Source organism: Xenopus laevis, chromosome 6S (genome assembly GCF_017654675.1).
Source record: "Xenopus laevis strain J_2021 chromosome 6S, Xenopus_laevis_v10.1, whole genome shotgun sequence".
Lineage (NCBI taxonomy): Eukaryota > Metazoa > Chordata > Amphibia > Anura > Pipidae > Xenopus > Xenopus laevis.
Window position 1 is genome coordinate 30,736,540 of NC_054382.1, and position 25,121 is coordinate 30,761,660.

A 25,121-nucleotide genomic window follows, 5' to 3' on the forward strand; every position below is an offset into this window, starting at 1 on the left:
CTTTGTTATATAAGTAAGGGTGGTGTAAATGAACCACGTATGATGAAATATAATTACACACAACAGATATATGAAGTATACACCAGAATCTAGTCACCATGATTCAAGCCTAGTGATATGACTTACATGACTTCGCTACAATGTATTATTGTCTAAATGCAGCTAAATGTGACCAATGTATTTATTTCCTAGTAGTGTACCCATTTATTGTACAGTAGATACCTACATGTATGTAGAAATAAGTGTATGCTTGATTTAAAAGTTGCAACAGGGACTGACTTGCCCAAGGAACCATCAATAACATTACTGTCCATGCTGCTAGGTCCCTTCAGTGCTAGTAAGATTTCACTACTCATACATTTACTACCAGCAGCAAGGGTTCCAGTAAGGTTTTAGTGCCCAGATTTTGGAAAACCCTCAACAGAATGGTTCCAGGGCATACAGAATGTCATAACAATGGAGGAGCTGATGGCGGCTGGGAAGGATCAAAACATGACAGCTTTATTGAGGTGTTGTGCCAATGGATGGTGCATACCAAATGTGAACATTACACAGCTTTATTGTCACCAAAGCAGAAAAGTGGCAAAAATATGCCATCCTTTCAATAAGAGACTGTTATTAACAACTAGATTTTACTTCAATGATATCAATGATGATGAAAAATGCCTCTGTGCCCCCCATTGGCTTATTGTCATCATATTATAACAGAATAGGAAGCCTTTGGGTGATGTTGAAGATTGTGGCCATCAAGCCAGGGAGAAAGTGCCAGCTTGTGCACGACTAGGGGATATAGGAAAAGAATAGTAAATGTACATTCAACTCTTAATACCTCCATTAGCCAAATCCATTGGGAAAATAAACATTGAAAGTAGCGTGACCCTTTAAATAAGGAGGAGTTAAGCAACGGTTTAAGTGCTTTGCCTCTGATACTGGATCTTGAACTAGATTTTTATCTTAATGTCAGCTCCTTGTGACCCTGGACAAACCATCTAATCTTTAAATCCCAATATGGTGTATTATAGAGTGGCCATAGGCAGCTGCTTTGACTGGTGTGAAGAGATATAGACCTAACGGGGTACAGTAAATCAGTGTGTAAATATTTCTCAGATTATCATCCTTAATTTACCTCTACATTTATTCTTTTATGATAGATGGAAATTATATGAGTTGTGTAGAATTGGTGAGATGCACTGACCTACTCTTCCAACTATCTTCTCATTGTCTGGAAAGTGTTCCTAAGAAGTTTCAAGCAGCTACACACACTAAAGTGTGTCCCTGGTGAAACCATTAACTACAGTGCCACAGCTTGCACCATGGGGCCCATTTATTCATAAGCCTCAGTGGTTGCCACAACTGGGAAATAAATATTTTTGCTGGGAGAATGTTAGACACTTCAATACACATTAGTATGCAACATTATACAGTAGCTATGGCCTTTCCTGTGAATGGGAAAATAACTGTTATGACACACTGATTGGCCTGCTGGTTTTTATCTTTTTACTCTCCTTTTATACACCTTATATGTCAAGTGTTAATTTGCAATATGGATAGGTGGTGCCAGTGGTCTAAAAAATGACATCACTGAAAATCATTTATAAGGATATAGTTTATAGGATATTCAGGTTTCTTGTGTATTATAAGGGTATAATTCACAAGAACCATAAACATCATGTAAACAACATCCTTACAAACAATGCTTTGTGATATCAGTTATATTGGTGCTTAATGATGTGTAACATAACTCACTGAAACAGGTATATTATAAGGATGAGGATACTAGAAGCTACTGTACCTTGGAGTTCTATGACATGTATAAAAGCCCTCTGCCTTCTGCTACATTACTTTACACGGTCATGGAACTCTAGTGATGTATAATATCCTTATAATACACAAGAGCCATGAATATCCTGTAAATTATATCCTTAGGAATGGTGACTAGTGATGTCATCAGTTATAAACTGTGAGTTGTGATGTCATTTTTGTCACATGACTCACTAAAACTGTGTGTATTATAATAAATAAAGTACCCCTTGTTGGAAAATATGAGGATATTAGAAGTAACCTCTGAGTTCCATGACCTGTATAAAAGCATAAGGCCTTTGGCGCTGTGATGTTATATGGTCAATATGGTAATGGTATGGTAATATCCTTATAGGGTATAGGGGGGTATATTTTTCCCTATATATTGTACAGGTTATTCATACTCTTTTCTAAACTTGTTCCTAGGACTTATTGTGCAATTTGTTGTGTGGCTGATGGATTTTGTCTTAAAAATAATACTAGTGATTTCTTTGTTCTAAATTCAAGCTGCAGCAAGAACTTTTAGCAATGAAGCAACAGCAAGAGCTCTTGGAGAGAGAGAAGGAACAGAAAATGGAGCAGCAGAGAAAAGAACAGGAAGCAGAAAGGCATCGCCAGGAGCAGCAATTATGTCACCCTCGAAGCAAAGACAGGGTGAAAGAAAGTAAGGAATTCTCTATTGCCTTGTCTATAATAGTGAAAAGATAACATTCATTTTAAGCAACATTGTTTAAGTTCTCTAGATCAAAAAATGGAAATTGAAAACTATGCAAGTGAAATCTGGTCTTGTAAGAGGGACTGATGATTGTTCACAGCCAATGCAAGAATAAATTCACAGTAAAATTGATATCCTCACATACTTAATGTTTATAACTAATAACCCAATGGTTAGATCTTGAACCACAGCTGTAGAGGAGGGTTTTCAAGCATATCCTTTAGATCCCACCAGTGTCGGACTGGGACACCAGGGGCCCACCAAAAAACCTCAGACTCAGGGGCCCACCAAAAGTTTTTAGACCAGGGACCCACCCTCAGTAATATTTTCTTCCTCTCCTCACTCAACCTCTATTCTTCTAGTCTCTTTTCTTTACATACTATAATCTATTATTCCATTTATTTAGCCACTTTGTTCTCATAGAAATAGGGAATGGCCATGAAATAAGCCAAATGTTTAGAAGCAGGAGGGCCCACTGACACCTGGGCTCACCGGGAGTTTTCCTGGTATCCCGGTGGGCCAGTCCGACTGGATCCCACTATATCAACAAAATTAAATCTTAAATACACATCAGCAATGTCTGATTCCAGTAAGTATTTCAGATTGACTTATTCCAGTATTATTTTATATTTTACAGAATATAATGAGGCTGCTTCTTTGGCCTTTTAATGCTGATGTTGGGGGCAGACTTGTAATATTTGTTGGTGTGTTTGCTTTTAAATCATTTCTCTTAAACAGATTATATTGAATTTGCTTTGTCATTGCTGTTCACATTTTCTGTAATTACATGGTTTATTTTCTCAATATAAAGACAGCAAATGAAGAAGATAGCTGCAAGAATACTTGGAAATCTGGTTGTGTACCATTACTCAAGAGCCTGTAACATGCCCAACTGATTGCATAGTCTTTTGCAATTGCACAATAAACTTTTAAAATAGTGTTTGGGTTTCTGTTTTTCTTTCCTTGTATGCTAATTGCTGTTTGCATTTGTAATCAGTATTCATTACAAACTTGTCACACAAGACTATACTTTTTCTTCAGGACGAGAACCAAATTCGGAATGCCTGGTTGACCCTTCTTCCACCTATCACCCTACTTAAGAAGATCATACGTTTATGTTTTAAAATAGAAGATTGCCAAACAGTCTTTTGAAATATAATATAGCCTCTCATCTGGAATAGGCAGCTCCTTACAAGTCTTCTGGGGGAACAAAAAGCAGAAGAATTAAACAAATAGTGGGATATAATAACCAATGGAAAGTTTGGTCCTGTTCCAGTAACCAATAGCAACCAGTCAGTAGATAATATTTACTGGCTAAAAAAGCTAACTCTGCTTGCACTGGGTTACTAGAACTGAAGCTACAGTTTTTCCTTACCTTTACCTTAAAGGGATCCTGTCATCGGAAAACATGTTTTTTTCAAAACGCATCAGTTAATAGTGCTACTCCAGCAGAATTCTGCACTGAAATCCATTTCTCAAAAGAGCAAACAGATTTTTTTATATTCAATTTTGAAATCTGACATGGGGCTAGACATTTTGTCAATTTCCCAGCTGCCCCCAGTCATGTGACTTGTGCCTGCACTTTATGAGAGAAATGCTTTCTGGCAGACTGCTGTTTTTCCTTCTCAATGTAACTGAATGTGTCTCAGTGGGACATGGGTTTTTACTATTGAGTTTTGTTCTTAGATCTACCAGGCAGCTGTTATCTTGTGTTAAGGAGCTGCTATCTGGTTACCTTCCCATTGTTCTTTTGTTTGGCTGCTGGGGGGAAAAAGGGAGGGGGTGATATCACTCCAACTTGCAGTACAGCAGTAAAGAGTGATTGAAGTTTATCAGAGCACAAGTCACATGACTTGGGGCAGCTGGGAAATTGAGAATATGTCTAGCCCCATGTCAGATTTCAAAATTGAATAGAAAAAAATCTGTTTGCATGTTCCCATGACAGTATCCCTTAAACAGGTAAAAAAAAGTCTTGGGTTGTACCACTGTATAGATCTATGGAGCATGGGACTGATGTCAGGATCAGTTAACAAAGGGATGTTACCCCAAAACATTCCATTTTCACAAATAAATCACAAGGGCTTGGTCCTGTTTGCATTTGCCATTTGTGCTAGTGAATAGTTCTTACTGCATGGGACAGATTCCAGGTGTTTGGGCCACCATGCCAAAATGCTCAAAATCACACCCTGCCACCTTCCATAGAGGAAAATGTAAAAGTTCCAGCAGTAGTGCTTTTCTACTCCCTCACTCCATAACGGCATGACCTGTAGCCCACTATAACTATTGAGATGTTCAAGGTTCACTCTCCTCTCCTGCGGGTGACAGAATATTGTACCTCTAAGGGTGCCATGAACTTTTTCTTGATGCAAAATGTAAAAGGGATTTCTGGATGTTTATTGAATTCAAGCGGAATGCCCACATGCTGCCCGCAGCCCTTATGTATCGGTGCCACAGCATGCCATTTAGTTACGTATACATTTTTTCTTTGCAAAGAATTTCACCTGACTGTGACATAAACAAAAGATCTTGAGCAAGGCACTGCCCCCCCCCCTTTTTTTTGCACTTTTCCAGAAATTACATTTTAACTCCTATAAATGTTGCAACAAGGTTCCTCTGCATTTCGCTATTATAGAAACAATTAACTAATGAATATTCTCTGTAGCATTACATCATCATTATGTAACCCTTCACACATTTAAAAAAGTATTCCTGCCAACTTTCAATTCATAGTAATGATTTAAATAAGACCCATATTTAGATTAACTCCTGAAATGAAACAGCACAAATTTAGCACATATTTTTAGGCAAAGCCACTCACGGACATTTTCAGGCTCAGTGAGTCATTGCCTCTCTTGGATTCAGAGTTTTACTATTCAAGGAATGAAGGTATAAAGTTACTGAATGTTAGGAAGCTCTTGCTCAGATGGGAATTAAATCTTCATCAGCAAAGGCCCCTCCATCTGCAACAAGTACAGATAGACTTTACTTTACTGCTGTAATCAAGGAAACGGGGCCCATTTAGGAAAAATATAATCCAAAAGCATGCAGGCAGGTTAATTGGCTTCTTATAAAATGGACAATAATGTATGTAAATGTGACTTGTAAACTCCACTGGGGCAGCCAGGGATTGTATAATCTCTGTATTTAACAAAATATGTTGGTGCTTTATAAATAAAGGATAACATTAATGCTTGTCAGGGCTGGATTTCTACTAATGGTGCAATAATGCATTTATTTTGTTAGGGTTAAATTACTTTTCACATGATCACAGACAGTTATTTATTAAGAGGGTGCTTCACTTACTAAACATGACCCTGTGCTGTATTCATTGCAAACATTATATATATATATATATATATATATATATATATATATATATATCCACAATCCCGACTGGTGCAGAGTACAAGAGCAGCATCCTTCCCCAATGCACCTTGCTACATGCCCACACCAATTTCATTACAATTTAATTTTGTAATGGTGTAATTTTAATTTTGTGCACTAGTATTAGAACTGACACCCATCCTGAGAATCAGAGATTTAAGTTTGAGGATCAAAAATTAGCTTAAAGGAAAAACTAAATATTAATATGTGGCAGGTAGCCGAACTGCAATTAAATTTTTTAACCTTGCTAGAGATATGGGTCTTTGTGTGTTTCCTATTAATCAAGGGTCATTTCTTACTTTCCTAAAGCCACAGCTTAAATACTTTATTTACATAGTTAGAAGTTTTCTTCCACTTATTTCTCATTAGACAGTGCTGTATGAAAACATAGTTCTTTATGTGTACATTACTCTCTCTATATAATTTAATTTGTACAACTGAACTGAAGCTGTCAAACTGTTTGACATCCAGAAAACAAGTCTAATTATTGCCACTAGATGGTAATATCCTACCTGTTTGTAAAACTCATGCTTCCACTGAGCTGACCAATATGGCACCCTCTATTCCCATCTATACATGCCAATATGCATCCTTACAATTTTATAGGAAAATAAATAGAGGTAATAATTAGTTTACATTTTCCAGTACATACCCTAAATCCTGTTACAGAAGATTCCATGTGAATTTTGAATTGAATAAACTCCTATAACAATTAAGATTATATATATATATATATCTCCTATTTTCTGCATTTGCCCTTCTTTCCTATATGGTTTGAGTCAGTCACTTATTTGCAGCAGTTTTTTCGTTTAACAGTAAGTACTGTTAGAATTCTAATTGACCTTAAGGGAGTATATCTAATCCATTTTCCAACAGTATGTGCAAGGCATGCTGTTCTCCAAGGTCACAATATTAATTTGAAATTCTGGCAGTAAGTAATTTCTCAACTACCCTAGGGGTAAACAAAGTGTGTCAGAAACTAAATTAATCTGTCATATTTTAGAAAATATTCCCCCAAATTGATTTTATACTTTATTTAACCATTAAGCTAGAAAGAAGCAAAATTAAGTCCAATTTTGTATATCAGTTTTAACTATATCAATGACCAACAGGCCAGTTGTGACTATCTCTGGAGTACTATAGGTATGATAAGGGGTATCCAACCTCTAACTGTTTTAGAACCGTTCATCTTTAGGAACTGCTGCAGGGATCCTGGATATTGTAGTTTAACAACAGCTTGCAGGTTGTATAAACCAAGTACACTTTCTAAATGAAAAACCTAGGGGGTAGATGTCCTTTGAAAAAATCTTTCACAGTGTCCTAACTTTATAATGCGTTCTGCAAATGTTTATGATGTTTTTCGGTTTCTCAAGTATATTATTCAATTGGATTTCAGGGGCAGTAGCCAGTACAGAGGTGAAACAGAAGCTCCAAGAGTTCATACTGAGTAAGTCTGCAACTAAAGAACCTTTGACAAACGGAACCAGTCATTCCATGGGACGCCACCCGAAGCTTTGGTACACGTAGGTGTTCAATTGTTCATCTCAGACTCTGCCCATATATATACGGGACAGGCATGTTAAAGTGATACTGACACTAAAAGTTTTCTTTTCAAAATATCTACATTAATAGTTGCCTATGGGTCAACTGACTGTTTTGCCAACCTGACTGTCTCTTCTCAGCTTGTCAGTTAGAGTTTCCAATGCTAACGTATTATTGCTGAACAAATATGGCAACCCCCAACTAGAGGAACACGGGGGTAAGAAAGGTAATGTAAAAGCAAATACTTGTATGGCAAAATTGTAAATATCATTCAAAAACCATGTTATGACATACAAAAAAAGATTATTTTCTGGTGTCAGTATCTCTTTAAGGCATCACTGGGAAAATGGATATGTTTTAGCACTTGTGTTGCACCATTAACTATATCCTATTGAAGAGTGTAACAATAAACATAGCAGAGACAGTGTTTGCTAGTCCACCCAGAGAGATAAGGGGGGCAGTAGGATCTTTTGGTTTGGAACCAAAAGTGTTTTAATTGTATTTTTTAGATACTTCACTATTAGGGGCAGATTTACAAAAAGTTAGAATTTCAAAGTAATTTTTTTGATACTTCGACCATTGAATAGGATACTACGACTTTGAATTTACTTTGACTTCGATTCGAAGTAAAAATCGTTTGAATATTCGACCATTCGATAGTCGAAGTACTGTCTCTTTAAAAAAAACTTCGACTTCAATACTTCGCCAACTTAAACCTGCCGAAGTGCTATGTTAGCCTATGGGGACCTGCCAGAGCATATTTCTAAGTTTTTGGGTATCGAAGGAAAATCGTAGTACGATCGGAATACGATTGTACGATGAATGAAATCCTCCGACTTCAAATTGAATATCGGAGGATTCTATTCGATGGTCGAATTTCGAAGTATTTTCCACTTCAAAATTCAACCCCTGATAAATCTGCCCTTTACTGTATGTAATTGCTAGCCACCAGACTTTTTCTGTTTTTATAATTTGCAAAATTTTAATGCATATGTCAAATTCAGATTTGAAAATATTAAACGCTCTCTATTAACTTTGTGAAGATGAAGGTTTCGAAGCCAAATGTACAATCTTAAAAAGCCAAATTATTCTGCATTTAATTAGCACATTGGTCAATTGTAGTGATGGGCGAATAAATTCGCCTGACATGAATTTGCGGCGAATTCCAGCATTTCGCCGGTGTCAATTTCCAATTTTCACGATTTTTTGTGTGAAAATGTCTGATTTTAATGTTTTTTTGTGAAAACCTTAAAACTTCATGATTTTTGAGTGAAATCCTTCAAATTTCAAGTTTTTTGAGTGAAATCCTTCAAATTTCATGATTTTTGAGTGAAAACCTTTGAATTGCACCATTTTTGAGTGAAAACTTTAGAATTTTACGTTTTTTTCGTGAAAATGTTCAAATTAAACGATTTTTCGCAAATTTTTTGCCGTTTCACGAATTTTGCGGGAAAGCCGCAAATTTTCCGGCGAAACGAAACAGGACAAATTCGCCCATCACTAGTCAATTGCATATTTCTTAAAGAGGCTTGAAAATAACTTTTGAACATATCTTTGACATGCAAGTTACCATTGATTATTTTAGGTTTCTTTATTTTCTCCTCATTCATGTAGCAATTATATCTATATTTTGCTTGTGCCTATAGAGCAGCACATCATACATCACTGGATCAAAGCTCGCCTCCGCCTAGTGGTACGTCGCCAACATATAAATGTCCTCCACCAGGAAATCAAGACGACTTCCCTTTAAGGAAAACAGGTAATGTCTTTTCACCTTTAGTTTTTGTTAAAGTGTAATTAATGGACATTTGGGCCAGATTCAATTCAGTGAGAAAAATTTATCTCACAGGTTATCTCAGGAAAACTCATGGACAAGATTCAAGGAGCAAAAAACTTTTCTCCTAATTCACTTCCAGGTTGGATATCCATGACCTGAATAATATATATATATATATATATAATACACAAATGCCATAGTGTTATTTGCACATTTTCATTTCACATTCACATTTCATCACATTTTCTGGACAAGGACCACTTTCAGGTTAGAAGCTTGCAGCAGAGTAGGAACTTCTTAAAATGGCATCCCCTAAGGCAACTCTTGTCTACTATGGAAACTTATACACTGTACCAAGAACTGAATTACTGATTTTACTGCCATTGGTCCTTAGGTATCCCACCTCATAATTAGTTATGGTGAGAAGATCTATAGGCAAGTACTCTACCATTCAACAGAGCAAAACTAAAAAGCAAGCATCGCTAAAGCCCCCCTAGAGAAATTTCCTTGTGCCAATGAGACAGGTAGCAAGTCTTTCCTTAAACTGTGCGATTTTTTTCCATTTAAGATCTCAGAAATAGGTGTCTATATTACTATGTATATTTTCAATTCCTTCTGCTAATGTATATCCATATTTCATGGCTGGACTCTCTTTGGACTTGAATAATAAATGGTCTATCTTTAGAATCACTATAGGAGCTGCAGTCTCTAGCAAATTTCTCTCTGGAATAAAACAGCTTGGTAACGCCTTCATTATGCACAAATGTACACAATTAACTAGGTGCTCATAGGTTGCTGATTATTGTAGGAAAAGTGATGGAAAATAAACTCCATGGATGTTTTTTTTACCACCTTCATGTTCCAATTATTTTGACTACTGCAATGTGTAAATGACACCAAATGATCCTTATCATGAATTACTTATTTGTGATTCTTTATATCCTTTGACGTCTCGAACCTTGACCTTCTTGGAATTTTTTAAGGCTATAATAAGAAATATGAAAAAAGCAGCAAATATGTATTTTGTGATAACTGTCAAATTGACAGAAAGTCTCCCTTTGTGGGATCCTTTTCAGCAAAAGGAATGGATTTTAGAAATAGACATGCTTTCAAAATCAAAACAGCTAGAAGTGAGGTTCAGTAAAAGTGACATCTGCAACATATCCATGTCCCAGCTAAAAACCTTATCTGAATATAAGACTTGGGAATTTGCCATTTTTGCTTAGCCTGTGTCCCTTTATATTATCTGGAAATTGTTTAATCTTTGAAACAGATGAAAAGCAATTGGCTTTGCTAATAAATCTTGAAGGACTACCGAGTGTATTATGTTCTTTATACTGATTAAATAATGTAAGTATATTGGTGGGGCAGATCTTTCCATTCCAAGGCTGCGTTGCTTATGTATCCAATATTCTGCTTGCCGTTTGTAAATGGGCTTTGTTACATCCATTGTACACTTGTTTTTACTATGCCATGGGTTCCTTTAAAGGAACTGCACAGCTAAATAATTTATTGGTGGGTATAAATAGTCATTAATCTCATTTGGTCCTTGCAACTCACAGTAACATGGACTTCAGATGCAATTATTATAATTTGTAAAGCACCCTACTGGAAAAAAAAGGAGGGATAGACATCTGAACATTTTTCTGATGAGCTGATGAATCACTTAGGATCTTGACTTTTACAGTCACCTAGAGCCATTTTGGAAACAACGTGGCTCATTCCCAAATAGTTCCTATATATGTTCTGCCTTGAAATATCAAGGCAATCAATGCATAATGTTGATAGCATAATAGGGTTTTCAGGGGCATCTTTACTTTTATATACTTATCCTCGTGGCACAAGGAATCCCATTAAAAACCTTTATATTTTCTAAATCAAGATTTCAAGCAGTCCCTAACATTAACAAAACAGGAACACATTTTTATCACAATATAGAATCATAAGTTCATGACTTAAAAGGGGTTTCAGCATTGTGTTTACAAATGTACCCATTATGGGTCATCTAGTGCAGAAGATATTTATCATTTCATTAATTACACTGACAGTTTAACAAGTTGCAGAAATACCCTGTTTATCTATTAAATCACAATAAGCACAATAGAAGTAACTCTTACCTTTGGCTACTTAAGCCTTATATTTGCATGCTGGTTTACCAGGAAAAGAAACCGGAACCTTGACACGAGTTAAATGACCCTGTGTTTATAAAAAATGCCACAGGGCTATCCAGCAGGGTAACAGGGACAATGTGGAGCCTGTGTCACTCCTTTGGGGAAAGGATGGATAAAGATGTCCCAAGACCCTTTACAGTGATGGACAGGCAGGAATTGGTAACCTTTGGCATTAAGATTGAGCCATTTTCCTTTGCCTTTGGGCATTGTATTTATAATTTGTACCAAAGTGTCTGTATCCAATATAATGAGTGCCGTTATTTCCTATATACATTCCTGCTAAACAAGGTGAAAGTGTATGTAAATGTGTTTGTACACTTGGAACCTTTCTATATATTATATTATATACAATTACCTTCAGTGGAATGCATTTTTTCTAGCATTAAATATAATGTCTAAGGGGCATTCTAGCAAAATGTGATTTTTCCATTTCTGGGTTACATGCTTTGTTCCATTATAAAAATTAATCTGCAGCACAAATATGACTTTGGTGCTATTCTATAATAGCTCTGAAGGGTAAAAATAGCACATCAATATAACAATATATAACTGGTAAAAGGGGTGCTCCATACCAGTAGGCCAGGTCTAGTCTCCCTCCCCCTCTTTGGCAACCAGCAAAAGTGTTTTATGCTCATCATGGGAGCCTTAGGGCCTTGAGTGAAGTGGTGTTTTACCAAGAATGGATCTTGTAAAGATTCCAAAAAAATTGGTGTTTTTAGGTTGCCCTTTTTGGCCGCAGGTGGTGTAGATGCCTGCAGGGTTAGTTATTTAAATACGTGCAAGTCTCCAGTGAGAAATTGATCTGCATGATATTTGCTTCCTCCTGAGACGTGATTAAAAACATCAATATCCATGTCAGATGTTAACAGAATAACTTGCTGTTATGGGCTGGAGAGAATTATAGACCCCTCTAATGGGTTGGAGAGAATTATAGACCCCTCTAATGGGCTGGAGAAAACTTATAGACCCCTCAAACTAACCCAGCAGAAGTAAGTATTCATTGCAAAACTACTATAGAAATACATTTGTTAGGAAGGGCTAGACGTGTGGTATATATTAACCTTTGTGGACCAATTCGCCAGATCTACAGATGTTAAAACGTGAACCCATAACTGGATCCTGGATTTAGTGCATCCCTACTAATTTGGCTAGTTTAAAATCAAATTAACAAACCATTATTGGAGTTATGGGTTGTGGTGTAATAAATCTTTTTTAGAGATTATGTATTTAGATGCGATGTCTGAAATGGAAATTACCTGCTGGACATGTGTAGAAGACCTTGGGCAGCAAGAACCACATTTGTCTTTCAGCTTATCTGTCTCCCAGAAGATGTTACAGTTCTAGATTGGGGCATTGACGCATGTATGAGACCAAATTGAATCTAATTCAATGTTTAATAATTCTCCTTTGTATTGGATCTTCGATATTGTATATTATATGATGTGCTTCCTTTGAGAAGATCAGGAAGATATGATTGAATTGAGTCTATAAAGGGATGTCTGATAGACAAAGAAAGGTCGTTGAGTATTGGCTTTTCCTTGGAAACTAATGAAAGATCAGAATAACTAGATATTGTGCATTGTTCAAATTTATTTACTTTGACTAATAACATCAACATGGTGGTCCTAATAAACAGGGATGGGTATGTAGGTATCAAAAGACCAATACAAGGAAATACAAAGGGACAACAAGCGACTAATCCTTTTAAAATGACTATATTTTGCAATGGGCATCCCAGTGTGATTGCCTGTAAGGCTACTGGAATACTATCTGTATTGCCTGAAGGCAGACAAATGAGCAAAGCATCACGGCTGGAAAACTAATGAAGGGAGAGAAGTCTATTCACCTTTTATTAAGACTATAGTGGTAGCTGTGGGACCCCACTATCTCAGCAGGCAAGCTGAATTTATTACAGTTAGCAAACGTTCTGATCTTTAGAGAAGATAGCTCCAAACTGATATACTGTATGGCTAAATTAATTGTGTTTACGTTGTGGCCACAGCAAACATAGAGATAAACAAAAAAATAATGCCAAATTTAAAATGTAGTTAAGGTTAAAGCAATAGGGTTGCTGTCCTAGTATTATCAATGGGTGCCTTTAATAAGGGACATATAAAACCGAAAAGACTGGATCGTTTTTGAAGGTTCTTACTTTTTTCCTGCTTTAAATATGTTTTATCTTTATGGTCAGTTAGTCACCAAGTGACTACTATGGAAAAATCCTAAATCATAAAGCTTTTTAGACATTTTCTGTTTAAAGCCCTTTTTGTGGCCCAACATGTGGCTAGTCTAAAAAAAATATCCCATGCCCCAAACATTCTGGATAATCCCATCCTTGTAGGGTTTGTGCACAGGAGAAAGTCTACCCTCAATAACGTTGGTAAGGTTTGGAAAATTTGTCAAGGCTATTAATGTATTATTTATTAATTAATGTATGTCCCAAGCTGGTTTTGTTTTTATATCCATCTTAGGTCATGCTATAGTGGGGGAGGGGCACAAAAGTAAATTATCAGATTGTATGGTATAATGTACTGTATATTGTTTTTTTATTTTACAAATATTTATTCCTGATGGAATGTCAAAGTGCTTTTAATCCTTAAAGTAGTTTTCCAGAGAAGTGTCTTTACTACAATAGCCCAATTCTTGATGTTTAATTTGATTTTAAATAGGTGAGCATAATAGCAACAGTAGCAAAAGTAATCAGTATGACGGCTTGCAGTCTTATAGATACAATTAGGTTTTTCTGTGATCAATGGCCAACCCATTAGCATGTTTTAGCGATCATTAAAAAAATAGAAGTCAGCAGTCCTTATAAATAGAATGCACGTTATTTACCTATTTAATTATGTAAGGGTAGGAGAAAAGAATGTAATTAACCAAATATTAGCTATTAAAGTCTCAGAACACAGGATTACTACACAAGGGGAATGTGTTCTTATTATATTTGTGCTCATATTCCCTGTACAAAAGCAGTACTCACTTAAACATTAATGCAAAACATTTACTGATGAATGCAGGAATTCTTTATTAGTCATGTCTGTGAGCATCATAATTAGCTCACCCTGGGAGGGTCACTTTTTATTATCCAAATCAGTGCATGGGTGCTAGTGTAATTTGGATCTTAGCAACCTGAAAATGCAAACTGGAGAGCATTTGAATAAGAAGCTAATAACTCAAAAACCACAAGTAATTCAATTAAAACCAATTATAGATTGTCTCAGAATATCACTCTCTTTTTTTTTTACTGACCAGTTAACTGTCTGATTATAACCACATAATTGCCTTCACTATGTTGATGAATGTCCGAGAGTTCAGAATTTTTAGGTTTGTCAAGTCCTCATGGTTTATAACATACAGATACAGAAGTATCTAGGAGTATCTATAGTTCATGTCAAATCTTTCCATAATTCACTTTTGTGCTGGATCCTGAGTCCACGCCTTTGGATTCCTTTTAGGGGAGACAGTTTTACAGTTTGGAAACCAAAGCATCATAAATTAAACTCTTCAGAGTTAAGGGACTGTTAAATTCATTTTAGTGTTATATATTGAGAGTGATATTCTGAGACAATTTGCCATTGGTCTTTATTATTTGTGTTTTTTTTTAAATTATTTTTTATTGTTCACATGTTGCTCATCTTGGAATTTTAGCAACTAACTGGTTGCTGTCGCATGTTAAAATGCAAAGTTGTAATAGCTGTGGGTTACTGCATCTGGCCAAACTTTTTATTACATATAGAGGTTAGAGAATATTTGCTAACTATTCTGTCGTGCCTTTATACTGTATATCTTCTTTAACATTCTGCTAGGTTCTCATTCTGCTAGATCTTTTTGAAATATTTGCATTTTACATCCTTATAAGCTGTGGTGCATAGGTAACAATGATCCTAAACTCTTTTTCCAAACTTTTTACTGATTGAGTATATATCATCTTGCAGTGTTTAAGGGACAGATGTTCTGCCATCAGTTGCACCTACATTAGCTTTTAAGTTATACATGCTTATTTCTGGGTATATGATACAGTGAATTATTAGAATCTGCAATGTATGCATTTCTGTCTTGCCATATTTGTTGCTTGTTATATTTGTAAGTGTTTTTTTCAGGCTCCTTGTACATTAATAAAATTATTAAGGTGATATATTATTTGATATTAGTGCCTGTGACATATTTATGCTGAACTATATTAAGCCGGGTATTTCTGACAGCAGAGGGCATGAATAGTTTGGATAATTGAAAACGCTCCTGTTTTAGCTCTGGAAATAGCTGTTTGTTGTTTCTGCCGTACACAAAATGTGGTAATTGATAGTAAGTGGATAATCTCAAGAAAAAGGCAGTGAGGTCACATTGTGGTGCTAATGCCTGGAGGGTGACTAACTAAGTGAATTAAAAGGACTACCCCCCTTACCAAATGGATAGACTTAGCAAAAGTTTATAGGATTGTAGTTGTGCTGTTTTATATATTTTGTAGAAAAGTATAATTTTTACCTATGTCTTCTAAGGTACATGCAGTATATCTCTCACTTTATCTGTAGGCACATTACACTCTGCACAGAATAAGATTTTACAATCTAGTTGTTCAGTATACAAGTATGGAACCTCATATCCAGCATGCGCAGGACCTGGGGTTTTCCATATAATTTGGTTAACCATTCTTTAAGTCTACTAAAAAACATCAATTAAACATTAAACCCAATAAGATTGTTTCCCTCCAATAAGGATTAGTTATATCTTAGTTGAGATCATGTACAAGTTACTGTTTTACAATTACAGGTATGGGAGGGACCTGTTATCCAGAATGTTTGGGACCTGGGGTTTTCCGGATAATGGATCTTAATTTAGATCTTCATACCTTAAGTCTACTAGAAAATTATGTAAACATTAAATAAACTTGACAGGCTGGTTTTGCTTCCAATAAGGATGAATTATATCTTAGTTTTGCATTATTTGGATAAAATGGAGTCTATGGGAGACAGACTTTCCATGATTTGTTGATATCTGCATAATGGGTTTCTGGATAACTTGTACAGAGAAAAAGGAAATCATTTTATAAAGTTTAATTATTTGAATAAATGGACAAGGGGTTTCCAAATTATGGATACCATATCTGTATCGTACCGATTTGGCATATCCTACTAAAGGGTAACTTTTTCATCTCTATATTTGTATTCATTTTTAAAACATCATAGCAAGTCATAAATAAATACAAATGATAACACGAGAGCAGACACTAATGCTAAAGAATTAACTTCATCTAAAACTCTAATGAAATAGTGAACATTTTTGGCCAAAATGCCGTTTAAGTTGCAATAAAGTAGAATATAAGGTGCTGGCATAAAAGGTCCATTGCTGGTGCCGTAAATTCCATGTTTCCATTGTTGCATTTCGAACTATGCGGGGCCACAGGTTTACTGTGTGACAAGTTCAAAAGGCACCAGCAATTAAAGGGTTAAGAAGGAGCATTTCACCAGCAAAATTGTTTTGTCCATGGAAGCACTTCTTCTCAACAGGAAAAGCCATGCAGAAACATGATGTGAATGATTTACATGAGGGGGAAAAAATCTTGGTCTTAAAAAAACAAAAAAAAACATACATTTTTTTGATATAATATTTAATACTAATACTATAATACAATTTATATTATTAATAATATAATTATATAATTAATAAATAATATAATTAATGTTTTTCAAGTCTTGTTGTCAACATTTTCTGGCCAAAGAAAATTTACAAGCTGTTGAGATCCATTAAACCAATATGGACATCAATTAAATCAACAGGAAATTTTTCTCAAGCCTTAAACTGAGAAACAAATTATAAATGCGCTAGTTGAGATTTTTTGAGAAAGTAGCATTTTTACTGGGGTTTATGAAGATTGCCTCTCTCAACATAACTTGTTCTAAAAAAAATTGTATATCCATAGAAAAATGCTGAAGCACACCAGGATTTCTCAATCAAAAAGCTTATATATATATATATATATATATATATATATATATCGTATATACCGTATATACCGTATATACCGTATATACTCGAGTATAAGCCGTCCCGAGTATAAGCCGAGGTATCTAATTTTACCTCCAAAAACTGGGAAAGCTTATTGACTCGAGTATAAGCCGAGGGTGAGAAATGCAGCAGCTTCTGGTAAGTTTCAATCAAAAAATTGAGGGTTTCTGCTCCCATTGGAGGTGCCGGCGTCTCGTTTTTGGATGCCGGCGACCATTCTTCGACGCCGGCAAATATTCTTGGAGACTATTCTTGGACGCCGGTGACTATTCTTGGACGCCGGCGACTATTCTTGGGCGCCGTCGACTATTCTTGGGCGCCGGCGACTATTCTTGGGCGCCGGCGACTATTCTTAGACGCCGGCGACCGTTTTTGCGCTTGACCCGAGTATAAGCCGAGGTAGAGTTTTTCAGCATATTTTGGGGGCTGAAAAACTCGGCTTATACTCGAGTATATACGGTATATATATTCTTTTTTCCTTGAGAAAGGTTCCCTTTTGCATGAGCATCCAGGCTTTTATTAGTTCATGGTGTGCAGCCTACTCATGTTGGTTTATATATATAGAATATCATGTAAAGCAAAGGCACTTACAGGACTTTAGAATATTGACAAAGGTTAAAATTGCGTATATAGAAAATGAACCACATTCACAGGTCTTAAAAATTCAACATTATTTATTTTTTAAAAGGTAAGGACTGACGTTTTGGGCTATCCTAAAGGTGGCCATAGACGTAACAATTATGATCTTTCTTGGAAAAGATCTTTCCAAGAACGATCGTTCGTTTCAATACACACGTGTAGAGCTGAATCATCAGATATACGGGAAGAAACAATAGAGTTCTACCTGTATCTGACGATTCAGCACACTGCAATGGCCGATGTTTGGGTCCCTTCAAAGGCACCTGATCAAAATTTTCCGTCGAGCCCGATCGATGAGCCGACCGATATCCAAATCTTTTGCCGATATCGGTCGGCTCTTTTTCCACCATACAGGCACTGAAAATCAGACGAAAATTCATTTTGTACGATATTATCTGTGCATCTATGGCCACCTTAAGGCCTTTCTCGAAGTGAGAAAGGCCTTAGGATATAAGATATAAAATGTTTTGTGAACAGAAAAAATTGAATGCCCCATACCATTTCTAAACTCAACACTCTTACGCACACAAAGTGAAAAATGAGGTTATGCAGGTTGCATTTAGGCAACCAGAATAGGTAGCTTTAAAACAAAATATCATTGTCAGCACATTATGTTTGGAAAACACTGCCCTTCCAAAAACTCCCTCACAACAGATTTCCATGAAAATGATTTCTAAACTGCAATCCAAGTTGACGGTTTTAGATGCCAAATGTTATTTTCTGTCCAAAGCAAAATATCTGAGCTGTTCATGAAAAATTGCACAATTTTTTTACTTTTCTGTTGGTGTTCTCCTGGGAAGGTCTAATAAATGAGAGTGATACCTCCCTGTTGGGTTTAGCTGTTAGAAATGCAAAGTATGCTGAAATTGTACATAATTCTCTTCCAAAGGAGAGGAAATAGCATTTCAATGGTTTTCCTCTGTGCCTCATTGAGTTATGAAGGTGGACAATTATTCCTGTTAAATGACTCTACCAGATGGAGCATTGCATTGTATATTTAGCTAATTAACTTGTAGGGGACTGAAATAATATTTTGCAGCATAACAGCCATATCTGAATGCAACGTGCATGATTAGCATCATTCTGGCTATACATTTCACTTTTTGATTGAACAGGTGTTTGTCGTAATTTGATTAACATCATAAATCAACCCCCCATGACATTACACAGCTCTCTAGGGCCAAGAATTAAATTTTTAGTTGCGTATTTACACTCTAATAACCAATAGGGGATACATGTGTATGTCATCTTGTGACACACTCCACACTTCTTCTGATAAATATACAGTGCTCTTTACTGATATAAACTTTATGAACTTCCAGCAGGGTTGTCCCTTACTTTTTCTGGGTAGTTTTTATACAAAGGCATTTTTTTCAGTTAAGGGTAATTTTTTTATGTTGTTTTGGCTGCGTATGGTGAAAAGCATTCTTTCTTATTAGATGTTCTTGAGCCCAATGAACCCACATGCACTTCCAACTGGTCTCCAGGGAAGATAACTGCTTGTCCTTCAAACATCTCAGGTGGTCAATGATCTCCTATCTGCCAAGTCTAAATATTCTGGAGTTATCCTTGGCTTGGCAAAAACTTAATTAAAAAGTAAAAACTGTTGTTGAGTGCTCCAGCTATAGCATTTTACACCAATTTTGGTGCCAGAAATGTATTCCCATCTAAATTTTCCCCATCAGTTTCAATGGTAATGCATGTTTGGACTGGTGCAAAATCATGAAGTTATTTTAAGGGGCACATTTACTAATGGTCGAATATCAAGGGTTAATTAACCCTCAATATTTGACCGTCAAAGTAAAATCCTTCGAATATCGAAGTTGAAGGATTTACCACATTTCCTACGATCCAACGATTAAATCCTTCGAATCGAACGATTCGAAGTCGCAGTCGTAGTCAAAGTAGCCAATTCGATGGTCGAAGTAGCCAAAAAAAACTTTGAAATTCGAAGTATTTTTTCCTCTATTCATTCACTCAAGCTAAGTAAATGTGCCCCTTAGTGTTAGTCTGGTGTAATTAGCTCTTAGTAATGAATTATTTCTGTGCTTTCCATGGTCTTAGTAGACAACAACCAAACTTTATTCTATTTACAAGAACAATGTAGGATAAATTGTGGAGATATTTAAAATGGTTGAGTGACAGTAACAAGACAATATTTAGGGAACATGGAACATAACAATGACCAAAAAATCTTCATTTCTTCTTCTACATGTAGCCTAGGGAAATTGTCCAACGCAGCTTGGCTTTAGTTAAAGGATAAGCCAAATCAACGTAAAAACGTATAGTTTGCTGTTAAGTTAAAACTAAACAATAGACACCTAGATTACTTGGAAAAATAAATCAGTATATGTAATTGTTTGTCTCATAAAGTGGGGAAACATCTGGGGATCCCATCGGGGGCATTCACAGCAGCTGTGCTCTAATCACCACTGACTCATGCACATAGTGCCTATAAAATGATATATCTCTATGAGCTCTGATCTATGGAGTCATGCATATTGTAAGGATTACAGTAAAAAGGAAAAGAACGTGAAAGTTAGTCAGCATTTCATTTGGGGGATGATAAATGAATTGCACCAGTTTGCATTTTAATATTCATTATAAAGTATATATATATATATATATATATATATATATATATCTATATATATCTATATATATCTATATATATATATATATATATATATATATATATATATATGTGTATATATATATATATATATATATATATATATATATATATATATATATATATAGAGCTGTTTTTCCCCTTTCCCCTTATTTATCACAGAATAAATTCAAGGGAAATAGATGGAGCAATTTGTACACATGGTTCATTTAACTTGTATTTTAAATGTTATATTTCAAAGAACAATCCTAGTTATAATAATAAAAAGATTTTACTTTTGCCTCTACAATATAGTGTAGGGTATTGTAACCTGGGGGCATGCTTTAAATTGTGCATAGAGGAATCCTTTCTATGATTCAAGATTGTTTAATTTCCATGATGTTAGAAAATAGGCCCAAAAAACACAGTCTCGAATTGTTTTGAATTTGAGTTTTTCTAATTAGATTTTTTGTAATAAAGCAAAAATTCAGATTTGGAAGGTAAAAGCTGTTTAGCTTCTATAGAAGATAATAGGAGGCGTGTTTTGCAGCAATTTGGTTTGTTCAAGATTTTTTCAAAGCTCTAAAGACTCAATGGAAAATAAACGGAATAGGGTTATCTTCCAGGAAAGTTTCTTTTTCTAGAACTGTACACAATCAAATTGTGGAGTTCTGGTTTGCGATTTATCTAAATATCCTATTGAGACAAAAAACATGATTCATGATTTTTATTTTCATCCATCACACTTTTTTGAAAGAACTTATGGAAAGATGGATATAGAAAATGTCCCCTATACTTTCAGCCTAACACAAGCAGTCTTGCTTTATGGCATTCAGGGTCAGACACATCAGCAGTTACCACATACTCTATAACATACTACATAGAGACAGATTTATTATATGGTGTTATCGCCGTGTAAAAAAAAACGTTGCGTCATTTGTTTTACAGGCATCTTCTTTGAGCAACTTCAGCCAGAACTTACAAAGGTCTAAAGCAGTGTAAAATAATGGCAGAAAATCTGGCATTTGCATCTGGCATTTGCATGGTGTAAAATATCACACACAACAAATTGATAACAGTATATTTTTAACAAACAGTAAAACATGATATGCAATGACTGTTCCTTCTCTGAATAATTGTACTTGGCCTCAATTACCAAAGAATGCCATAGAAATAGCACAGACACTGTATGGGATGCTTTTCATGAAGACAAGGGATTTGGCAGCTCCCACGTATATGTAAATATACTTATGATTTAAATGCCTATGTTATGTCATTAATCCAAGATATATTTGTTGGAGAATGTGTGCTATCTGTATGCTATTTTTATTAGACCAGATATATTGGGGCTTTTTACATTATCTCCTTTTTCTCTGTAATAATAAAATAGTACCTTGTACTTGATCCAAACTCAGATATAATTATTCCTTATTTGAGGCAATGTTAGTGTTACAGTATATCAGCAGACTTTATAATAGCTACTACAGTAGTTTTTTCACTACAAGTGCCTTTTAGGAATGGTAATATTTTTGTGGTTTCACCAGTGGCAAATATTGTCATGCAGGAAAAAATTGGAGAAAACCCCCACCAATGGCACCAATGTTTTTTGTTTATCCAAGACAAATAATTTTTTTGATGCCAGCAGCATTATTAGGGTAGGACTACACGGACGCTTTCGGCACAATCCAATGCACTGCGACAAAAGGCCGAGACAAATCGCATGCAACGGAAATAAGGTAAGTGATAGAAATGTCAATGAAGTCGAAGCGTTGAACCGACGTGACACAACTTTCGGATGCAGGTGCAGCATCTGTGTCGCATCGGATCAATGCTGCGACTTCATCCGACGATGCATTCACTTACCTTATTTCCGTTGCATGTGGTTTGTCGCCGGCGCTTTGTCGCAGTGCATCAGATAGCTGCAAAAAAGTCCATGTAGTCCTAGCCTTAGACTTTCCCCATGGGCACAACTGTCGGATGCAGACGAAGCATGCATCGTCTGCATCCGACAGTCGTGTCGCATCAGATCAATGCTCTGAATTCATCCGACAATGCATTCATTTACCTTATTTCCGTTGCATGTTATTTGTCTCTGGTGTTTTGTCGCAGTGCATCGGATCGCACCGAAAACTCAGTGTAGTCCTACCCTTAGACTTTCCCGATGCATGCATTGGACACCGATTTAATCCAATGCATTTGTTGCAAGAAAAACATGAAAAACAAAATACTGTTGACTTAGTTGTGCTTAATTGATCAACATTCTCAATTGGACATAATCGAATTCCATTAGTAAAAAAACATACTGATCATTATCTGGTGGCCTTCCACCAATTGCACTTTTCTTGTAAGGATATTCAAAAGTGGAAAACAAATTTTAAAAAAGTGAAAATGGAAAATTCACATTTACACTGTAATATTGTTTATTAGTCATTTATTTTTAAAGAGCTGCTTGAATCAGATTTTTTTGGTTACAAAATAATATATTTTACTGTCTACTCACTGTGCACTGGCACAATGTACAAAAAAGTGACTACTTTTGTGGATTTGCAAAACATCGACAAAGAAAGAATTGTTCATACGGAGGAAAAATGTTTTAATTTCTCATATAATTTTCTTTTATATCTGCCCCCCCTCTTAGTTTTTTTTGTGCGGTTGAGTGCAGTTGTGGTTCAGTTAAAGCTAGGATTCTATGTTGACATCACAAGTTTATGGAGTTAAATACCCCTCTAGTTCATAAGTAAGGATAAAAGTAATCATTTAAAATAATAAACATTGGTTATTGGTTTATGATACCTATTTATGTAACCCAACTGACTGACAGCTATAAAGGAAATACTTTCTATAGGTTTCAATCCAATGTTCAAATGTAAGCCGGTATGCTTTGAGATCTGGTTACCTATGTATAGTTCAAATAATACAAGGGGTCCTGTTTTCTGCTCCCACCCCCACTTCCTGTCATTTTTCATTAGAACCTGAATTGCAGGAGGCACATGCCATGCGTGGACAAAGGTAGGAGTTGTTCTCTCTCTTTAGACCATCAGAAACTGCAATATCATCTGCATAGAACAGAGCAAGTAACCACAATTGCAGTGGAAGTAAAAGAGATTAAATGAAGCTTGAATGTTTCCTAAAGAAGAGGTAACCCAGATACATATGACATCTCGCTTCTCCAAGTGACCCTAAGGATAAGATATTTTAAAGGGAAAGGAAACAAAACCATCATTTTTCCTTAAACTAGTAGACCTCTATTTTCCCTCAAACTAGGAGATCATTCGTTTATGCAATTTAAAAAGCCTAATCTTTAAATTGTACTAATTCTAAATAATTTATTGGTAAAAACTAGTTTTGCAGCGAAATTTCGTCATTGACGGAAAAACTTTGACGCTGTCGATGGTTCTGAAAGTTTTTCGCGGGAAATTTGCGAATTGCATGACGAAGCAAAATGGGAGAAATTCGATTATATTAGCCAGACGCAAATTCGCTGCAAATTTGCGCAATTCGCACTGGCGAATAAATGCGCAAAACGGCTGTGAAAATTTGCTGGCGAAAATTCGTCGGCATCCAAAAAAAATGTCGTCGGCGTCAAAAAAGGATGACAGCGTAAAAAAACAGACGCTTGCGTCAAAAACTAGACACCGTTTCACCGTTTCGTTTCACCGTTTCTCGAATTTCGCAAATTCGCCCATCGCTACACATCACTAGTAAAAACAAATTATTGTGTGTACCCGTGCTTATGATGGAAGGGCAACAGTATTGGCCCCATTTTTAACCTGTATCTATATGTTGTAGGGCTGTGGCTAAGACCCTAAGGATTAGGTATCTTAAAGGGAAAGGAAACAAAACCATACTTTTTCTTTAAAGGGGAACTCCGGCTTCCAAACCAAAATTTGATAAAGAGGCCCACATAATACAGAAACCCCTAATATACCCATCACAGTTACCTGTTTCTTTAAAAAGTATGAATAAATGCCATTTTCTATGCTGCAATCCAGCTGTTTAACAGTTCTTCTCTTTCTGCATCATTTGAAATCCTGGCAGGGAAGGAGGGACTAAACACTGATGTTACAAATTGTAACAACTTCTCCACAGCTTACAGACAGCATGCAGGAACTACATAACCCACAATGCATTGCACTGTGATGTTCCTTTCCTTATTGAAATCATGTGTGCAGGGAATTGTGGGGTTTGGAGCAGTCTAAAGACAGCTGGCTATGATACAAAGTAACAGTAGTCAGCCAGCTCAGCAAAGTAGTCAGAAAGATCAGCAGATAAGCGGGGGCTAGGCTTAGGGAACTGTCAGGAACCATTAAAAATCATAAAAAGTCTGCATATTTTTTACTGATGTATATTGCAAAGTTGCTTGAAATTATGTTTACTTTTCAAAAAGCTTACGTTATGTTTTTCTGGAGTTCCCCTTTAAATTAGGAGACCATTAGTATATGCTACTTAAAATGCCTAATCTTTAATTTGTACTAATTC

General features: G+C 35.9%; 1 protein-coding gene across 3 annotated transcripts in view; it reads left to right on the forward strand.

Moving 5' to 3' along the window:
* Positions 1-25,121, forward strand: part of hdac9.S (histone deacetylase 9 S homeolog) — a 273,855-nt gene that overhangs the window by 212,093 nt on the left and 36,641 nt on the right. For all 3 annotated transcript variants that reach the window (XM_041567066.1, XM_018268554.2, NM_001085838.1), the window contains 3 exon segments: positions 2,308-2,464; positions 7,296-7,422; positions 9,088-9,200. In XM_041567066.1, coding sequence (XP_041423000.1) covers positions 2,308-2,464; positions 7,296-7,422; positions 9,088-9,200 — 397 coding nt within the window.